Source organism: Gymnoscopelus braueri (genome assembly GCF_963280865.1).
Source record: "Gymnoscopelus braueri genome assembly, chromosome: 17".
NCBI classification, from domain to species: Eukaryota; Metazoa; Chordata; class Actinopteri; order Myctophiformes; family Myctophidae; genus Gymnoscopelus; species Gymnoscopelus braueri.
In genome coordinates, this window is record NC_137617.1 from 27,207,990 (window position 1) to 27,230,279 (window position 22,290).

Consider the following 22,290-nt stretch of genomic DNA (forward strand, 5'->3'; position numbering starts at 1 on the left):
GAGAAACGGATGCTATTTTCATTCTCACTAACTTAAGCCGAGCATCACCATTGTACGACAAAGTAAAATTTAGGCTAAAATTCAGTGTTGGTGATCCGACTCCGACTCCGACTCCTTCACTGTACTACATCCTACACGCTATTTTCTTTTGCTGTTCCACCGGCATGTTCATATTCCAGTATATCCATGGCCTTCCCATGCCCTCTTTGAAATTACTTTCACCGAATTCTGACATCCCTCATTTTGTTTGACCACACGTGCGCATTTAGAAGGCACGCGGCCAAGCCACTTACACCATGTCTGGCTGAAGCGCATGGGCATAAATCGTGCCAATAAATGTCCCGCTGAAATGTTTCTTCTCGTGTGTGTGTGTGTGTTTCAGAAATCCCAGTGGTCAACCCCACCGCCGTGGTGAGCAGCACAGAAGAACCAGCAGGTCAGTAATACGCACTCGCTCGGCTTCTCCCCTAACTACCACCTGTTTATGAGGGGGAAAGAAATAACATGCTATTTAATATTTCTGGGCTCGGTTTTTTATGCTGTGGAATGAATATTAATGGTGGGTGGGTCCTCTGTTTGATGTTTTCTTATTTTTTTGCGAGGAGAACGAGTGCTCTGGAGCCCGGGAGAGTGTTTTCCATTGTCTTAAAACCTGTGTTCTTGGCACGCGGGGCTTCCCCTGAACCATTAGAACCTTCAGCGAGTCTCGAGCTCTTATAGCTTCTAGCTCTGGACGGAGCGGTCGCTTCCAGCTGCAGCTCGAGGCCAATGGAAACGCAGCACAAGTGATTAGTTGCAGTTTAGCCAAGACACCCTGGTGGTGAAGGGGTTGAGTTCTGAGGCGTGACAAGAGTGTTAGTGACTGACTGTGAGGAATTGTTTTTCTTTTTTTTCTTTAACCCATTAAGACCTGAGGCCAATTCTACAAATGCCTTCTAAATCAGTAGTTCTCACACTTTTTCGTGCCAAGGACCCCCAAATTGATTATTTGGCCACGGACCCCCCAGCTGAAAATGCTTTGTGCCAGGGACCCCCAGAAGAGATTTGTGTTAATTTGTGTCAAAATGTCACAATCAAGATTTTTCAAAAATGTTCAAACATTTTCAGAAAAAATATATTTTTTAAATCCCAAAATAGCAGATGTACAAGCTCGCAGCGCGGCACGAAGTGATGTGCTGTGAGCTTGTATGTCTGCTATTTTTGAATAGCCAACGCAACAATCTAAAATGACACGGATGCTTTCCCGTTTTTAACGGGTTAAGATGTGTGCTTTCTCCCAAGTTTAGGCTCCCCTCAATTTCCATACCCTTATTTTTCATTTTGGTGCCTGTTTGATTTGCACGGTGGTGTTGATTTGGAAACGTTGATTCATTAGCGGGTTTACAACATAAATCAACACCTTTGCCCAGAGAATCGTACCTCCCACTTCGCCGCACAACACCTCTCTCTGCAATAAAAGACTTGGTTCTTGGTTCGGACGGAGGCCCTGGCTAAAATACGCTCTTGGCTCCATGCCTCCTTTACATCTCAAATGTTAAATACAATCGGGGGTGTAAAGGGGTATATAGGCTACGGTTGGAACCGCCTAGTAGCACAATGATGTTCATTTAACTTTTACGTCTGTAGACCTTTCGATCTGGGACGGCATCTGTGTCATTTTAGATGTCGCTATATACATGGCAACGTTCTTTCAGAAAACTGTTAAGATTTAGAAGGCGTTTTCTTTAATCTCCTAAAAATGCTGCACCCTGAGAGAGAGGAAAAAAGCCTGAATGTGGCTGTTCTGACATTAAAAAAGGCAGCTAGCCTTCTCCCTCAAATAATCTTGTGAACAGGTTAATCCTGGGGATTTTACAGTGTGACTTTGAGTGGCAGCCACTCCTAAACCGCAAGACTTGGCGCCAATTAGACCAAGCGGTTTGATCAGCATATGAAATAACCATCAGAACTGTGCTGTGACCCCAATGAAGACTTACAGTAAATCGTTGACATCAAAGGTTTATTATTTAATCACATGTATCACTCCTTTTCTTCTTCTTTTTAATTCCTCTCTTAAAAGCTGTCCTTTTTTTTTAACTGCACGTCATATGGGCCTGTGAGCCCTTTTTCATTCAAAGTGTTTTCCTTCCCTGGGAAAGTGTTTTGCGGGGTGTCTGACGAAAACACAAGCGTCGCTCATCGTCGATTCACCTCAACGCTCCTGAACATACCAGAGCACCCCCCCCAACCCCCCCCCCCCCCATCCTTCTCAGCGTAAAAAGCCGCCATAGAAGCAGCTTCGGCCCGCAGTATAAACCCAAGGCCCCAGAATGTCTCCCTGTGTTTTGTGCGGGGCGGGGAGGGGGCGGCGGACGCAATTTGTCCTTGTCATGGCATGGTGACAGCGGCCGGAGCGAAACAAGGGTAACCGGAGCCGCCGAGTGCAATTGTGTGTGTGTTTTCAGTGTGGGCTGGCCTTCTGGGTCAATGGACGATTCACCAGGGGCTTTTCCAGGTGAACGGCCAGCAGTAAGTAACTCTTCATGGGAAAACACACACTGGCGTCCGGCCAGCATTTCAACCACTGATAGGCTATGGAGCTTGCCCACTGTATATATCACAAACATGCAACGGCCATTCTTGTGCACAAACGCACACTCGCACGCACAGTGTTGCCAGATTCTGTGAGAGAAACAAGCAACCAGGTCTAGGAAAACCAGCCCAAAAGAAGCGACTATGGGCCACAAACACTTTAAAATATACATCAGCTATTTGAAAATAGCAGATCTACAAGCTCACAACGCGTCGCGATGCGACGCGTTGTGAACTTGTAGATCGGCTATTTTCAAATAAAATCTTGCGGGGAAATTATAATGAGCAGAACTGGCAACCCTGCACTACACAGGCATATACACCTAAGTGACAGTGATCTAATGAGATCCATGCACTTCTTACGTCATTCCAAATGCACGCATGTCACGCTCACATGCGCCTTGCGGATGATAATGATCTCGCGAATGAAACCACACACCCGGCTCATAATGAAAGAGGCCTTTTACATGGACTTACATAATATTTAACATCAAATTTAAAGCCTGTGAATGATGTACATACAGTACGTTATGCACACACACACACACGCACAAATCCATCCACACGCACACCTCCGCGCCCGTCCACATACACACCTCTTCACCGTGTTTTTTTCTTCTTTCTTTTAACCCTTTCTGGTCCTATAGGGTTATTGGAAACTGCTGCCTGCTTATTCTCTCTCTCTCTCTCTCTCTCTCTCTCTCTCTCTCTCTTTTTCACTCCCTCTCTCTCTCTCTCTGGCTAGTAAAATCTCCAACACTCTGATATATGGCCAAGCCTCCTTGACATTTTTACAGGCTCCTCAGCCCCCTCTTGCTCTCTCCCTTCTCCTGCCCTGCTTCCATTGCTTCCTCCACCCCCACCACCACCAAAAAAAAAAAAGAAGAAGCGACGCATCGCAACTCACTCGTTCGCGTGCGACCCAGTAACCGTGTCTCTTCGCTGTTTCTCTCTCGTTCTTTCTCTAAGCACGTGCCTCTTTTTTTTCCTAATTGGGTTGATTCCTGTTAGCAATCACTTTTATTTGGTTTGCTTTGGAAAGCCGTGCAACCTTCTCCCCGCACACACACACCTCCTGAATGGTTTTCCTTTCGCAGGGCTGTGGGACCTGTAGATACCCCGGCCCTTGTTATACCGGCCTGAGGTTTTTTCGATTTCATGGCCCCTCGAGAGCACAGGCAAGACGCTGCGGTTGTGGTTGCGATTGCGTGTCCCCCTTGAAACGCTCAGACTATAGTTGTTTGCAGGGAAATTACCTTTGTTGCGCACGGTACATTCAGAACACGTCAGGTCATCAGGTTCTTCAGAGGTTGTGTGTCTGCCCTACCCTCTGGGTAATGTAAGAATTGGATGAATTAAATGTGTTCGGTAACCCATTACTTTATTCCAGTAGTGGTTTGATTTGTAATAAAGACAGAGCGGGGGGAGGGGGGGGGGGTTTATCCCCAAATAGGGATGCCAGGATGAATGTGGTTAACATATATATTTTTTATTACATTGTTAAATTGTGATATTATCAAACATTAATCATATCAGACAGTCTACGTTTTCCAAAAGGAAATGCATTTAATTCAGGGTGACCAGAAAGCAGGGATAAAACCGGCAATAAAAAATAATGATCAGAGTGGATATCAAAAGCAGAGGCACCCCCCATCCCCTCAACAAATCGAACCTTGATTCCAGTGAATTATTGAGTACTAATACAGAATTGCATAATTACAGTTAACATTGCAGTTACAGTAGTGGTTGCATGCTGATCATGATTTCATGTCAGGGAAGAAGGGCACGTTACAAAACATCACACAGGGCTTTCCCCCCCAAGTCCTACTGAGGGCAGCCACCCTAAGTGTCTGGTGAGATTTTGCTCTGCCATGTCGTATTCTCTCGGTGGTGTTTCGTGTTAGCTATGCTATCACATCTGAGCGGTGTTAGCTCAACATAATGTACTCATGCTGTCTCCGCCACCACTTTAAAGTTCTACTGCCGGGCCCTAAACCAAATTAGTCACCATTAATCTTGTGTTTAAGTACTCGGCTTCTGCAAACAGCCCCAGTGCTGCTGCACCCACATGTTGCACGCTGTGCGCGCCATTGTTCCAAACCTTAGTGTATAGGGATGATGGTTTCCTACTGGGCAGAGGGATGTCCCCCCCGATAATCACTGTATTTCGGGGTCTCACCAAGCATCGCTGAGGTGTTTGCACGAGTCCCGTGACTCCCACCACTGCCCGTGGACAGTGTTGCCAGATTATGTGACAGAAACAAGCAACCAGGTCTAAGAAAACAAGCCCAAAAGAAGCGACTATGGGCCATATGAGCACTTCAAACAGATATCAGCTATTTGAAAATAGCAGATCTGTGTGCTGCTATTTTCAAATAAAATCCTGGGGAAAATTTACAATAAGCAAATCTGGCAACACTGCCCGTGGAGATGCCCAAACGATGGCGGTACTGGCCAGCTCTCAGGTGTGAATGTCCTGTACCAGTATATGTAACTTTTTGAAGCAAGCCAGTGCCGAAAACGAGCATGTGGTTTTCAGTTCAACTTCCCCCTGCGTGAATACAGGCCAAAACTGAGCGGCAACTGATCCAGCCGGTCTGTCAAATAAAGAGATCTGGATATCTTGGATTAGTGCAGCCAAGAGGAAGAAAGTCCATTCCAGCCTTCACAAACATAATTGGAACACCTCTGTCTTCTGTAAGGCTTCATCAGGTTCTTACCAAATGCCGCTGATCCCAGAGCAGTGGCAGCTCTCCACCTATGAATGGTCAGCTAGGGTCAGCTGTCCAGTGTGTGGTCTCAATCGTCACGCTGGCAGCCCAAGGGCCAGCCAGGGCCTATTCACCTCCATCCAACCATGACCACTTCCACCACGCTCTGTCTTTTCTCAGGCCCCCTAGAAAACATGTCAAACGGAACACTTTTTCTCCTGCTGGTATGTTTAAATTGCCTCCCGACACCGGGTATTGCGGGGGCTTTATGTGTAATTTGTCGGAGGGTTGTATTTTACCCCCGGAGAAAAAAATAAGGAAAAGAAAAAAGGAAAACGGACCCAAGCCCAACATTTCTCTATACTTCCAGCCAGCTCCAATTTTTTCTTGGAGCCTTCGTTGGTGTCAGTAGCGGGTCTGCGTTTGCGTTCACATGCATCCCCAAAGTTATTTTATTAGACAAACTCTGGTCGTAGAAAAGGCATTTAGATAAAATATCATATAAAAGCTGCACTTTTTTTTGAGGATTTAAACAAATGAAGCAAAAAAAAGGTAAATAGATAAATAAGCTGGGCTTAAATTGTGTGTGTGTGTGTGTGTGTGTGTGTGTGTGTGTGTGTGTGTGTGTGTGTGTGTGTGTGTGTGTGCGTGTGCGCGCGCACGTTTTCAATATGTGCTCTGCTATCTGGTGGGCGGGAACCCCTATTTGTTTTTTGGAGTTCTTGTTGCTATGTACAGTATATAGTGAAATTAGTGATTTTTTTTATAAATATTTGAAGTTTTTCAGAAAACAGGATTTAGCAGACGTTTTTAGAATCGGCCTCAGCAGGTCTAAATGGGTTTAAAATGCATAGGTTACATCTTTAAGTACTGCAAGACAACCCCATATACCATGGCTGTAAAACGGTCCTAATGTGTGAAATGATCCTACAAAATGTAACCCTGTCGTGATATTTCTCATTTCGGTGTAAGTGTGTGAGTGCCCTGTTAAGTATGTAATGGCTCCCACTGTGATTGTCAGCCAGTGTCAATGGTTACTGTTGTGTTCGCAGACTGTGAGTCCTATTGTAAACCAGTGAAAGGCAACCTCAAGATCAACATGAAGAAGTACTGCAAGAAAGATTATGGTAAGTAAATATGGTGGACTGCATGTAGAGTCTGCGAAGGCTCCTTTGATTTTGTCATTCAGCATTGGTCTTCAACAGGGGGTCCGGGACCCGTATAGGGTGTCCTCCGGCAGGGGCGTCACAGGGGGGGTGTAAGTGGGACTGAGTTAATAGGGCCCCCCCCCCCAAAAAAAAAAAAAAAAAAAAAAGTATTTTTTTGGTCTATTTTAAAGAAAAAAATCATAGGGGGGCCCACAGTGAATCTTTGTCCCCAGGGCCCAGAATTTGGTGCTACGCCCCTGTCCTCCGGGTTAGTACAGGGAGGCTGCCCTTCTTTTTTTTTTACATTAACCACTTGAACTCTAGCATCCCTATTCTGAGGAGAACTTTAGCCAAAAATAGCAAATCTACAAGCTTGTGAGCTTGTGGATCGGCTGTTTTCGGCAAAGAGGTTTGGTGTTGAGGGAAAAAAGAGCAGACCAAGTACAGAGTGAAAGGTCACGTTTACAAGGTATTGACGGTTTCATGAAAATGCACGTCAACATGAATCCATCACAACACTCATGATAGTGCTATCAAACAAAAAGTCTATGAAATTATGAAAAGGTTTAATCTGCAACACAATATGTATAGAGGGGGTACCTGCTTCATCTCTCTCTCAGCTAGGGGGTCCTTTGGTTGAAAAACATTGAAGACCCCCGCCTTACAGTATCCTACTATAAATGTGCGTCCGTCCGTCTGTCAGTCCGACTGTCCGTCTGTAGTTCACATATCTCGAGAACCGTCCGTCCGACCGAAACTCTGTGCATGCGTCACCGACGACTCATGCGAGTGCAGTGCCAGGCCTCCAGTCTGTCGGATTTGCGGTTGTCCAGAACCGCCGAGCCGACCGACATGCCCATATATAGGCATATGGAGATTCGGTTGTCCAGAACCGCTGATCCGACCGAAATACCCATTTATGGGCATGCCCGTATGAAGACAAAAGGAACGCTCGCACACCACCAACATAACAAAAGGAATGTCCACAGACGTTCGGCAGAGGCAATTTATTTTTATTTTTTAATGAAGATCAATTGTGAAATTGTTTTATTAAAAAGTGCTACTAAAAGAAAAAGTGTGTACTGCATTAAATTAGTACGTTGTGGGAAAAAATACTAAACTGCTTTTCTTATTTGTCTGTGTGTGTCCATTTTGTGTGCAGCGGTCCAAGTAAATGTCCTGGACATGGAGACGGTGGGCGACTGGGCCAAGTTCTCGGTCAACGTGGTGTCCGTGTACAAGAGCCGCGGCGACCCGCTGAAGCGCGGCGACAACATCCTGTGGATCCATATGAAGGACCTGGCCTGCAAGTGTCCCAAGATCCAGATGAGCAAGCGCTTCCTGGTGATGGGCGGCGTCGAGGGCGGAGCCGGCCCAGGGGCGGGGCCAGGGGTCGGGCCCGGGGGAGGAGGCGCCACCAACGCGGGGGCGGAGCGCGTGGGCCTTCTGGCCGATAAGAACAGCCTGGTCATCCAGTGGCGGGACGTTTGGACGCGACGCCTGCGGAAGTTCCAGCGCAAAGAGAAGAAGGGCAAATGCGGCAAAGCGTGATGGGAAAGCAGCCTCCACCCCCCTCGTTCAGTCCCCAACCTTTCAACCCCCGTTACGCCCCTGAACTTGACCCTGAACCCTGACTCTATGACGTCCGTCCTAGCCCTTATTTGGCAGGATAGGACACAAGTTTGAACCTTTTTTCCTCGCCCCCTTCTCTCCCCCTCCCCCCAATTCCCTGGTCTCCAGTCATCACGGGGACACTGCACATTACAAAGACTGCATGTACCTTGCCTGTTTTAAGGACCACTTTTTGTGTACATTGTATAATTATTTTCGTTTTAATTTTTCAAGTTTTATCACCTGAGTGTCACTTGTCTTTCTCTCAACTGGTCTGCCTTCAAAAGGGACCATTAAAAAGGGTATGAAGTGTAGACAAAAGCAGCATCCTCTCCATTGACAGTGAGTGAAAATGTCCACTCCTCCTCAAACTACCTGTCCCCTACCTCCCCAAGTGTTTCCAGACTGATCCCCCCCCCCCGCCGTGTTTTGTTTTCATATTCACACGCAAAACGTTTTCATTTTCCATTCTTCTCTGAGGATTTTCAAACGATGGGGTCGCTTTGTTGAATCTGAGAGATAGACTCATTTCACTGTGTGGCCACAAAACTACAACCTTCCTAAAGATGTACTGGACAAAATCCCAACGTGGCTGCATCGCATTTCATTGTCCAAAACAAACCTTGACCGTGTCCGGTAAATTGTGGGCCAAGTGAGAGCCTCTTAGTGTTTGTCGTTAAATTGTTCATACAAAATACAGGGCCTAATCTGGCTCGCCTCTCTGACGTAGCCTTCATGGATCATCGTGACACACGACAGAAACAACCTTGCCCCGTGCGGACCACAAGGGCTCCCTGAACGGGGACATTTTCCACAGCAAACCTCAATGTCACTCTCCTCTGCTGCTGCCACCAGAGAACCCTGACGCAATGAACTGCCTATAGTGACGTTTACAACTTGCAAATATTTGATGCCACTGCTTATAGTAGAGTTTATATACCTGGTGTAGTGACTTCTTGTGTCCATACCCCTGCTATGTCTTTACGTGTGTTAGATTGATAAATCCATAACAAGTCCTCGACCCGAGTCCCTCTCAGGAGTGGGACGTGTACGGTAGTCAGGCATTAGTATGACTCAAAAGTATTTCTTTTTTGACTTCTGGTCAGAAGATCTGACACTGACAGTGTGGACCAACTGACCATATTCATACACAGGAGTTGGGAAACCCCATCTCTACACAATGGGGTTTCTCAACCCCCTTAGTATGAAGTAAGAACAAAATGGCCACCGTGTAACTATGGTCAATGATTTGCAGTGCAAAACAATACCCATGTATCCAAGGACACGTTCTGCTTTCTGCATAATGTCTTCCATTGTTTGGTTGGAAAGTGGTTGCCCAGATGTTGTCGCGTGATGAATGTCAAATTTTCTTTCTTTCTTTTAAATATATGACCATTTTCATGATGTGTCTTGTGACTGACAGGCTGTTGCTTGCCAAAAAAAGAGATTAAAATGTGAGTTCCTTATCGTGCAGTAAAAAGAAAAAAACAGTTGGATAAATGACATATTCACATATATCTCTAGTTTATATTGACAAAATGAATGAGGCTGGAAAGTTCTAAGCACTCCCTCATTGTATTATGACGTGAGAATATTATATTTCAATCTTCATGTGCTTTTTTTATGTTTGCATGTTTGTGGTTTTTTTGCCAGTCTTTTTTTTTAACAAAGTGAAATTTACAGTGAGCAGACCAAGGACTAAACCAATGTCAACATCACAACCCAAAGGAAAACTACCCAAGTCATCTCCATCTCTGCCCCGACAGTGCCTGTCATCCATTGCCAAATGAGCATCGTCTGTTTTTTAAATTGAATTAAGAGTATATGGAAGTCAGGACCCACGAAAAACCACAGAGAGAGCCGTCTGGTTGCTCTCATAGTCTCTATCTGCCTTTTGTCGTTATTTCATTTTGTAAAGCGCATTACAATTTATTTAAACAGAGTACAAGATAAACACACAAGTTTGAGGGGTATGTCAGGCTAGCCTAGCCGTTAGTGTGCCGACAGGCATGTCATGCTAGCTAGCGGTTACGCTCCCCTGAATGTGGCGGTATGTTTGGTTTGTCGTTTGTCCAAAAGTGTCTCTACTTGCCCACCTTTTTATTTTTTTTACTTAACCAATGTGTATTCAGTATCTTAGATATGTGACACTGTCACATGTCCAAAATCCCCCAACTGCATAGCGTGCCGCTCTTTAGCTCTCGGTTTCATGTCGTAATGTCAAAATGTGAATTCACACGGTCACATATACAAGCATAGCCTATGGTGTGATTGTAACCGCTTCTGAGATTAAGTCATCAAGTAAGAATGTGCGGTAATGGAGAGCTGACTCTCAATAAACATAAACAATAAGCTCGATATTGTTTACATGAAGAGTTGTCAATGCGAAAATTGTAGATATTTTAGTATTGGTAATTTGTTTATTTCCATGTGATGACAAAACAGAAAAGATGTTGATAAAACTTCAACATTTTGAACCAGCGCTCCGACACTACTCTACCATTGCACAATTCCCACAGATGGAATTTTGCAAAAATGCAGAACCAAACAGTCGATTATTGATGCGTTGGCCCTCCGTGGCAGCCTGTCTAACAGGTGCTGTTACAGTAGTGGCAGTCTACTTGCCTTGGTATGCGAGTATGGCATGGGACGCTATGATTGATGTTCAAATTCCGTGTCCGCGAGGCCTCTCTCTCCTACACCGTATCAAGGTTGTCCATGCTGCCCTCTCACTCCAGTTGGAATCAGGAGTCTCACTTAGTAGATAGCAGTGGTGGAAAAAGTAGCCAAATTCTTTACTTAAGTAAAAGTACCAATACTGCAATATAGAAATACTCCGTTACAAGTAAAAGTCCAGAATTCAAAATCTACTTGAGTAAAAGTACAAAAGTATTGGCATCAAAATGTACCAAAAGTAAAAGTATAAAATGTTTGAAAATAGCAGATCTACAAGATCACAACGCGTCGCGATGCGACGCGTTGTGATGTATAAAATAGGGCTAAAGTGGTAAATGTATGTTTCACAATATCATAATTTATATCTGAAGAGTAACTAGTAACTAAAGTTTCCAAATAATTGTTGTGGAGTAAAAGTACAATATTTGCTTCTGAGGTGTAGTGGAGTAGAAGTAAAAGTATTGGAAATTGGAAATACTCAACTAAAGTACGAATACCTCATAATTGTACTTAAGTACGGTACTTAAGTAAATGTTACTTAGTTACTTTCCACCACTGGTAGATAGAGGCAGCTATAACACTTTTTAATGTACTTTCTGTGCTTGCTTGCTTGCTTGCTCTGCCCTTCTTTATGTCCCACCATGAATATTGGAATACAGATAAGAAGGTTGGAGGGAGCCAGATGTTGTTTAGCCAGGGTGAAACGTAGCCCCTTGTGAAAGCTGTTTAGTAAACCTCACAGTGAGAGCCTCCCTGTCGTTTTACGTTAACAAGCCAAACAACTTGGCAGTGAAACAGAGACCATAACTGCTGCGCTTTGTTTCTCCCCTTCACAGTATTTATAACACTCACAGGTGTGTGTGTGTGTGTGTGTGTGTGTGTGTGTGTGTGTGTGTGTGTGTGTGTGTGTGTGTGTGTGTGTGTGTGTGTGTGTGTGTGTGTGTGTGTGTGTGTGTGTGTGTGTGTGTGTGTGTGTGTGTGTGTGTGTGTGTGTGTGTGTGTGTGTGTGTGTCTCATTAAACATGATATGAGTAAACAAATGAGTTGCAGGTGATTAGACAGCTCAAAGTTGTTAGCTGGTTCTCATTTGAAGAACAAACTTAAGGGTATAAAAAGGCCAGATTGCCTCTGAAGTCCTATCATCAAACATATGTTTCCCGCTCTTCTTATGGCCTTTGTTTTCTATCTCACACTTTATCAACACACGTTTTGCCTTGTTTGCTAAACCGTGGCACATTCTCCATGCTGTAAATATGTACGGAACTGCCTTTGCCATTTAAGCTGTTTGTCTTTGAAAAAGCGTTGCTTGGCCTGAGATGACTCAACGTGTATGGATGTACAAAGCAGATGATGTTATGTGGATGCAGAAACCAGAAACATATGCTTTTGTGATCATGACCCGAAGCTGTGGTTCAAGTATTACACAGAATGTATTCCTTTCAGTTTTATGTTTCCAAACAGCTCCGTTCTAAATGACTCTGAGGAGAACTGACACGGGGCTGACTGGACCCTCTGCTTTTCACATAGAGATTTCACAGATGGGAATTGACCCGACAACCCCTCTATACATTCTGCTTTGTTATATCATTTACGGTTACAGAATAACAGTACACTCATAAAACAAAATATTGTCCACCTGCCTTTTCTTTTTTTTCTTTTTTTTTTGAGGGGGGTGGGTCAATGGGTTCCTTCCCCCCCAGGCCTGTTTATCACTTGTGTTATTATATCGAAGTCTTCCCTGTACATTTTCCTCTGACGCAATGAACCACTGACTTTTTAATCGTGAATGATAAAAAAATAAATTATTAGTTAATGAGCCCTGTGGTGATTATTTATCTCTGAAGACAGCTATGTTTGTTCATGAAATTACGTGAGATTGGTCTGTGTGTGTGTGTGTGTGTGTGTGTGTGTGTGTGTGTGTGTGTGTGTGTGTGTGTGCGTGTGCGTGTGCGTGTGTGTGTGTGCGTGTGAGCTGGCGTTCAACAGGTTGACTATAGGTGGACCATTGGAAACGATGCACAGCCACAGTGTCCATACACTGCTCTTAGGCCTATAGCAGTGAAAGACTGTGTGTCTGTTCGTGGTCAAATCATGGGTGGTATTTATTAACCACATGAACCCTAGGTCCCTATATTAGTGTCCCTATTCTAGGTACGTCATAATGGCTGTACATCACAAAATTAGGCAAACATTTGCTGAGAATAGCGCGTCTCGACATACAAGTGCAAGCACGTAGATCGGCTATTTTCGGCAAAGACATTTGGTGTTGAGGGAAAAAAAGGAGGGGACCATGTGTAGACCCCTAGGAGACCCCGGTCAACGAAGTGTATGGGGTTTAAGTGGTTAACTAAGAGTGTAAATATATGGTCCACTTTTACACTCTCTCCGAGTTACATTAACACTGAGGCTTTTAGCAGTGTGGTGTGTTTCCACTCAACCTACAGAGAGGTCTAGACTGTGGCATGAAGGGGGGCAGTGCCGGGTACAGGGGTCTGCCTTCCTCCTCGAAAAGAGTAGGAGCTGCAGCTCTGTAAATAAACAACACACACACACACACACACACACACACGTACGCTTCACCTCAGAGGAAATCCAACTCCAGAGGCCGGGTAAAGCAGGAAACTCCCTACTCTTTTTCTTTCACAACCCCCTTTCCCCACTCCTCTATCCCCAGACTCTATCTTTCTCCGTCTGTCCGTCTCTATCTGTCGCTCCCTTTCTTTCTCTCCCTCCCTCTCTCTCCATCTCTCTCCCTTCCCTCCCCCTCTCTCTCTCTCTCCACCCTCTAACCAAACAGTCCGTCCCCCTAAAGGTAAATTACAGGAAATCACCCATTTATCATCACTTTCACCAGGCCTGGAGACTAGAGGCTGCTGAGATGGTACAGACACACACACGCATGCGCGCGCGCACACACACACACACACACACACACACACACACACACACACACACACACACATACTGGAGGCACTGTGACATGTCTCAACATCCATCCTCGACGTCCCATCCTCCCAGCGTGCATCTGGCAATTCTGGCATGCCCCCCATCAGCTCTCAATTTGTCTCCAGTTCCTGTGACTGTGAGAAGGTGGCCTGCAGTGAAATGAGCAATATGGTCACAATATGGTAAATATGAGTGGTTCCCTGCTCCCCTATAAAGCCTAGTTAACACCAAAGATTTGGGATGAGAGACGAATGTGCTTTAAGCTCGATTTATTCTTCATCGTGAGACGGTGCTGCATGCCGAAAATAGATGCTATGCTATGCTAAAATGCTATGCTATTTTCACCATGGTGACCGTTGTCACTGCACGTACTCTGGGCTGGGGTGGCACCTGTCAGGAGGGAATGTGGAACGGGAGGAGTTGGACGGAGGTGCTATCTTGGTGGGGGATCCTCTCTGGCAGCCAGGTGAGCCAGTACACTAGCTGTGGGAGTAATTAATAGACCAATTATTTGTTTACTAACATTGAGACTGGACGCACAGGTGATTGTTTCACGCTATCAATTCCCAACCTGTTGTTTTGAGCACACCCCAAACCCCTCATGTGTGTTGGCTAGTGAGGCGCGTCCTAGCGAGACCTGACAGAATGGGTTTCATTGCGCGCATACTGGTTCATATCAGTGTGACGTCGTCTGTTAAGGGGTCTATTGGTATAAAGACTAAACTGGGAGAAAAAGCGGTGAGAAATTATAATTGGCTATACTCTACTATAGGAATTAAATAAAAACTCCAAAGAATGATTTAAAGAACTCTTCATAACCACTTGGAGAAACCTCTGGAGAGTCCAAAGTTATTGTGGTTCAATATATGGTCAGCTAGAACTATTAGTCAGCCTTCTGCAGCTTCAAGAGAGAAGAGAGTCAGGACTCCCTCACAGAGAAACAGATCTGTGTGATTTGATGATTTGATGTCACACACCCTCAGTTTTGCTCTTAAATTCTTAATACATTATGAAAGCCTCCATGCAGAGGAGGGAGTGACATAGCCACAAAGTGTTTTATACTTTATCTAAGTAACTCAAGTAGTTAATTCTAGAGCTATTTAGATGATTAAATGTGTGAGATTGTGTTAGATTCCAGACAACCCCTGGCCCCCTCCCCACCCGCTACTGTCCCTTTCGTCACTGGAAGCTGTAGCCTGCTCTCTCTCTCAATTATTCTACTGCTGCCTCTCCTTTCTTTTTCTCCACTTCATCACACTTATTCCTTTTCTCTGTGTCCTCTCTCTGTTTTCTCTTCCCATATCCCAGGACACTGGTCCTGGTGGAGAGATCGGAGTGGGTTCTTGGCCCAAGCCTGTTTTCCACCTACGAGCGATGACAAATGACGTGCTGAAAGTGCGGCTTCGCCACACAGGAAATTCTCGCCCCGACATGTGACATTTCAGACACGCGCCAGCGGGGCCCCCGTTCGCCCCCCGTTTTCTCTCTCCATCTCCCTCTTTTTCTCTCTCTTCTTCTGGCTACTAACTGCCTGGCCGACACAGACCTGACTGAAACAGTGCGGAAGTTGTGGGTGACATGGGCCATCTCCGTTCCATGCAGCTCAGCATGGGGTAAAGATGACCGGACGATGAGGCTCGAACTGAGCCTTGCTTTCATGCACCATGGTGTCTGTCAAAGACTTGTGGCATTAAGTAGTAACTCCATGTGCTGCAACCCTCAAGTCCACAGAATGTGTATGGATCTGTGTCTTAATTAACATCACCTCACCACACCATAACTAACTTCCTTGTTAGGCAGTGTCATAAGTGGGAGTGTGTACTGGTACAAAGTAAGTAAAGAAACAGGGCAAAACTCAAAGATGGACAAGGAGGACATTCCAGGACAATGGTATTTCTTTTCCAGGCCAGGAGAAAAGAGCAAAAGTGTAAAAAGAAAAACATAAAATCTGAAACATTCTAACTCAATTAGAGATCTAAAAAAAAAAGGAAATCAATAACTACTTCAGTGAGTGGAGAGACAGAGTGACAGCCTGAACCTCTCCCTTGGTATGCCCTTTACTTCTCAGCTCTCTCCTTTAAACACACTGGAAACCCCACCCTTTACAATTAAATCAGACCAATCACAGTAGTCCATCAATCCACACAACAGGCTAGCACCTTGACAGGCCGCTCCCCCTTAACACCACAGTTCCTGTGGAGTTGACCAGGCATTTAACACGGAGGACAAAACCATTGTCACTGCTGATGGGACAGTGCTCGAGGTAGTTGAGGACTTCAAATATCTCTGTGCCTGGACTGCTTCAACGGAACAGGATCTTGAAGGTCCGGATGGCACTTGCCTGGAATGCCCTGCATGGGATGAGGAGACTGTGGAAATCTGACATGGGAGAAGCTATACCACAAGAGTCGGCTGTTCTTAGCCACAGTGGAGTCAGTGCTGCTGATGGGGCCGAGACATGGACGCTCACAGCACAGCAGGAAAGGGCCCTGGATGGAGTCTACACAAGAATGCTACAAATGGCACTAGGTGTCACAGGGGCAGACCACAGCAGAAACATGGACCTGTACAGGGACCTACCACGGGTCACAGACGAGGTCAGAGAGAGAAGGATGAGACTGGCTGGGCACTGCGTCAGGCACATGGAACTGGTGGCAAGGAAACTGACACTGTGGGAGCCAACCCAGGGAGCCAGAAAAGCAAAGAGGCGAACCACCAACCACTACGGCGCAACGGCGGAGCTAACAACATAAACACTGCAGAGCTCAAGACCCGGATGCTATCAGGAGGGAGTGGAAGGCACCGGTTCAGGAGTCCCGAGTTGGTGTTGGCATCGCATCTCTCATCACATCGTACTGCTTGAGTTGGTCTACTCTGTGAGCAGCTTCCCTCTGACAGGTAGGTCACTGTTTAACTCAGTGTTCATCTATACGTAGGGTAAGCAATATTTTTAGTATAAGTGTTAAATAGCTCAATATTCTGATGGTACTCATTGCTACTGTATATAGTGTTTGTTCAGTGACACGAGTCTCCCTGTCTCTCCAGTTCTTAAGTAAACGCAAAAATGTATTTTCAGGTCAGGATACCAATTTCACTTTATTTTAAATGAAATTGGAAGTGATGACACAAATGAGCAGACAAATTTGGAACTGGAACGCTATGAAATTGAAGCTGATAAATGGCTACTTTCTCCTGATTGGCTGAAATTGGCAACCCACCGGAAAATACATTTTCTGTTCATTAAAGAGCTGGAGAGATGGGGAGACCGCTGTTACTGAACAACCACTCATAGTAGTGATTATCAGAATATAGTGCTTTAACTTTAAAAAATGTTTGCTCAAAATAACCTGTAAGGAGGAAAGGCAATTATCAAGAGCAAGTTGTAGGCTTGAACATGTGTTTTGATATCTTGATTGATGATAAAAGGACACATACTGTAGAAACCATGTTGAGAGAACGTTTTCTCTGGCGACCAGGCTGGAGAGAGAGAGGAAAATATTTGTCATTGTTAGGAACCTAACCTGATCAACTTTTACCAAGTGTTTCTTGTTTTGTGGTAACTGGACCGAATCATTCCAGTAAGATCAATTATTCTGGTTGTTTAGCCTCCAGGACTACTTTATGCTTTATGAAAATAAGCCTACTTTACTTTGGAACTGTTTAAGTATGCTGACTGCAGTGACAGGGCATCCCATTTATTTATTTATTTTTATGATCAACACTTTATTTGAGTTTTACTTTTAACAGAACAAATAATATGACAAATATACAAATAAACATATAATAAAAATACATATTCAAAGAAAATCAAAGTAAGACAAATAACAAAACAGTGACAATATACAAATGTATATGCATATACAGTATATGAAAGCACAAAAAAATAAATAAAGAAAAGAAAGAAATATTTGGGACAAGATAATAGACCATACAAAGTTTTCACGACCAATAATGGAGCATCATCCACCGTATGTATAAGAAAATATATGATAACAGTGAACAATCAAAACGGCATTACCTGACTGTAGATAATATCAAGGGCCTGCAATATAACTAAGATACATATTCCACTTCAAATCATATTTATCCACCAGGTTATTCAAGATAATTTCTCTAGAGCAACCACAGTTCCAAGCTGTGTTGGAGGCAAATCCTCAGACTTCCACTCTTTAACGACGATATTCCTGCCCAGCATAAAGTGCTGTATGAATCCAGTCCTCCAGAGGTGCGGGGAGATGTTTTAACGGTGATGGATCACCCAGAATAACAAGACCAGGCGTATATAAGGAATATCCTGGCCTGTGATTTGCCTTTTATATTCTCATGAATAGCACAACATAGAGTCTGTACTCTGGGGCATTCCCACAATACATGAATAAGTGTACCGGGGTCCTCCCCCAGGGCATAATTATGTAATCGACAGCTGACCATTTTGTCAGAGATGACAGTTGAATTGAATTGGTATCTAACCATAGTCTTGTTGTCAATCATTGATATTAAAGCTTGCTGCTGCTTCAAATCTACTTCATCTTCTCTCGCTTTTTGGCCCTCTCCGGATCAATTCTGATTGGCCAAAGAGCACAACCCCCTCAACCTCAGCCCCCTCGACCCGTCCCCATCATACAGCCCCAACTGTCAACCCCCCAAACCACCACCTTCAGCCACTACGTGTTGACAAGCCTCCTGCCAGGGCCCTACTGTATCACCAGGCTTACTTTGGCACACAGTCACAACCCACATGATTGAGAATAGGGCTGTGTGTCTCTCCCAAGTGTATTATAACATGGGGTTAATGGGTGGGGGGGATGTGTGTGGGGTCTGTTAGGATTTAGGGGGCTCATGAAGGTGCAAGAAAAACAAAACAGGCCCTTTTTTATTTACGGTATTGCATTCATTTTTGATTGCTTCTGGTTTGTGATGTCATGCTTGTTCAGAGGCAACAGTATGTGCAAGTGTTTCCCATGGCTTGGCACGGCACAGCATGGTTGTTGGTTGGTCGGCCAGTTGGAGTAATGACAAGGGAACACCTATGGTTTGGGGTTTTTACCATGTGATTGAGAAGGCTCAAGGCTGTAATTTAATGTAATGTAATGAACAGACTGATGAGTAAAACCTCAGCAGTGCGAATTATGGCATGTACTCACTCACATATTAAACACTTAAGCCCTATTTCATACTTTGTAATGAGATGGTATTGCATGAAAATAGCTGATCCACAAGCTCACTATTGCTCTTTTTGGAAATTCTTTGAAAAATATTCACCTGTAGTACTGTAAATGCTGTAAAGAAATAATTAAAAAAAAAAGTCCAGGAACGCATCTGTGTCATTTTAGATTTCTTTGGCTATTCAAAAATAGCAGATATTCAAGTACAGTACAGTACTGTAGATCTGCTATTTTTGAAAGATTGCGAACATTTGTAACTCAAATCTTTGCTTCTGGCCTGGGGAGATTTGCACAAACCTTCACGATTAAAACAAAATTTGCAGATCTACAAGCTCGTAGATCGGCTATTTTTAAATAGCCAAAGAAATGTAAAAATGACACAGATTATTTCCCGGTCTGAATGGGTTAAAACATTTAGACAGGGATGGATGCCACTTTGGCTGTGAGCTACTGTAGATGTGGTTTCAAGTGTAGGTGGTTACATTGGTGCCGGATCCGTTATCCAGCTATAGGGTTTCCAGTGAGGGGAGGTGAAAGCAGGGTGAATCTAGCTGAGTAGTTCTGCCTGTAGACCAAAGCCTTAATCTTTTTTTGACCGAGGGATGGGTGGGGGTCCCCTTTGGATGAGCGATAGAGCAGTGGTTCTCAACCTGTGGGTTAATCGGGATCCCCAGGTCTTTTGGGGGGGGTGACAGTGACAGTGACAATTTAAGTAACCTTTTTTAATACCTAGAAAAAGACCATTACTGCATGAAAAGTAATCAACAAACTATACAAAAAAACATTTTCCAAATTGTGAAATAATATACGAAAGAGGCAAAAAAAATAGCCAATTTACAAGCTCACAACACCTCACGTTGCGAGGCGTCGTGAGCTTGTAGATCGGCTATTTTTACAATATTTATCTGTGGAACCCAGTCAAACAAAACCAAAATCCTATATTCCAAGTGCTTTGCAGGGTGGGGGGTCAACAGTTCAAATATGATTATTTTGGGGAGTTCGAATTAAGGTGGTTAAATATAATTATACTTGATGAATGTAACTACTGCAGTGCCATAAATGATGACTGGATTTTGGAATTTACCAAATATAAATTGTGAAATGTCAGTGTGTCTTCACAAAAAACATGCTCAGCAAACTATTCCCTCTGATGTCCCTTTCAATGCTTGTGTCAGCCTTCCACACAACACAGTGATTCATCTGTGTTAATTTAACTCTGAGAGTGTCATAATTGCTATATACAAGTCATACATTTTTTACACTCTCAGACTTAAATTAACACCAAGGATATTAAACCTTACCTGTACTTACTGCAAGCTGGAGTTGTGCACCCAAAAAATAGCAGATCTACAAGCTCACAGCGTGTCATGGTGCCACGCATTGTGATCGTGTAGATCTGCTATTTTCGGTGCACAACACAACAAATTATAAAACCAGGCTTTACTGTGTCTGCATAAACTGCCCAGGGTGCAAGTAACGACTCTTTGTGTGTTGTGGAAACCAACCTAGTATTTGGAAGCTAGATTGGTGGTTGTACAGCAACCTGAGAGGGCAGGAGAGAACTGCTGCTTAAAGAAAGAGCTACTGCCAAATTCTGTACTCCACACACACGCACACGCGCGCATGTGCACGCGTATATGCGTACATGCGCAAACGCACACACACACAGATGTAGGCACATTGGCCAGGGGCAGACAAGGTGGGGGGTTTCACTTTCATAACCTGCCAAAGCGGCTTCATTTGCTATGAATGGAGCCTCGTTCCTGTGTTTAACAGCGGTGTTTTGTAGTATGAGCTGTGTGTGTGTGTGTGTCTGTGTGTAGTCTACAGTATATACTGTACTCTACGTCCATTTCCTAAATCTCTTTTCTTTCTACTCATGTATTTTTGTTCATAGACATCTTTCCATTCTCATTATTTCTCTGACCTCGCCCTCTTTTTCACGCTCTCCTTCTCTCCCTCTCTCTCTCTGTCTGTCTGTCTGTCTCTCGCTCACTCTCTCCTTTGGGACAGTGAGTGCCGTGCAAGTGTGAACGTATGTATCTGTGAACACTCATACATGCGTGTCTGCAAGTCGGCGTGCACGGGTCACCAAATATTAGCCCCCCGACTCCCCCCAAAAACCACAAAAAATGTGGCGAGAAATCCATGTAGACCTAGATCATAAATATTCACCTTTGAAGGCCTGTTCTCATTCCCCCCCAACTCTCTCTCCTCTCTCTCTCTCTCTCTCTCTCTCTCTCTCTCTCTCTCTCTCTCACTCCTCTCTCTCTGCTTCGTGTCTTTTCTCTGAGTGAATCCAGCTGTCTTCTGAAGACACCCTTCTCTCTGGAACTGACAACATGCGTGACAATGACCACACCTCTCCTCTGTCTGCACATCTGTCATCCTTCAATCTCTCTTTCCATTCAATTAAAAGTAAAAAGAAAGAAAAGAAAAACATCTTTCCCTCCAGAGAGAACCTTTAACCACTTTCCATTTTTCAAAAATGGAAAGAAATGTTGAAAAGTAAATAATAATAAATAATACAAACATTTAACAATTTTTACAATTAAAAGATCTAGATCTGCTATTTTTGCTATTAAGGATAATGGGGCTTAAGGGGTTAACCCCTCTCAGTTTCAACCCATCCAATCCTTCAGTCTACAAATCATCCGCTGGCTTTTAAATGACGCCCGCCGACAATTTTTTCCGACACAGACAAACAATGTCGCCAATTGGAGGTGACTGTGTGTTTCACAAACTGGATCCAATCTTCCTTTGTTTGGCCTTTTTCACCGGAGAAACAAACGTTATTGGATCAGTGAGTGATTGTAAATGAGCAGGAATAGAGGGGTAATTTAACACCAGTGTGGTCCCTGATAGGAGCATTGTGCAGCAAGCAGTCTGGTCCTTCCCTAATCCGCCTCTGAGCTTTGTGTTTGATTGCGTACTGTTGAAAATGGGGATGAGTCTGCCTCTTCAAAGCCGGTAACATAAGAGGGGTGTGTGCGTGTGTGTGTGTGTGTGTGTGTGTGTGTGTGCGTGTGTGTGTGTGTGTGTGCGTGTGTGTGTGTGTGTGTGTGCGTGTGTGTGTGCGTGCGTGTGTGCATGTGTGCTTGTGTTTGTGTGTGTGTGTGTCGAGCGTGCCCCGCCTGTCTGCCAGTGTTTAGTCACAAAAGATGACTGTGTGTGGACGACGTGCAATCAGAAATCTTCATTTTGTAACAGCCATATGGCCAGTTATTTCAATTATGCCACATTCCCCATTTAATAGCTCTACTTTGCGTATTACAGCCTTGGCTCAGTAAAGATGCAAATATTAATCTTGTGAGAGTGAGAGAACACCTTTTACAGTTCTACAAACACTCTTGGCTCAAAATATGATATATACAATCTGATTATGAAGGGCTACTTCAAGATCAAGTTTGGGGCGGGCATTCTGGTTAGGGATATAGACTGGCTAAAGAAATCACAGAGTTA

General features: G+C 44.3%; 1 protein-coding gene across 1 annotated transcript in view; it reads left to right on the forward strand.

Moving 5' to 3' along the window:
- Window positions 1-10,890, forward strand: part of ntn2 (netrin 2) — a 57,836-nt gene extending 46,946 nt beyond the window's left edge. Inside the window, exons 4-6 of the mRNA XM_080454857.1 lie at window positions 383-436; window positions 6,335-6,409; window positions 7,593-10,890. Coding sequence (XP_080310983.1) covers window positions 383-436; window positions 6,335-6,409; window positions 7,593-7,981 — 518 coding nt within the window. The 3' untranslated portion in view covers window positions 7,982-10,890. The remainder of the gene's footprint in view (window positions 1-382; window positions 437-6,334; window positions 6,410-7,592) is intronic.
- Window positions 10,891-22,290: the final 11,400 nt, after the last annotated feature.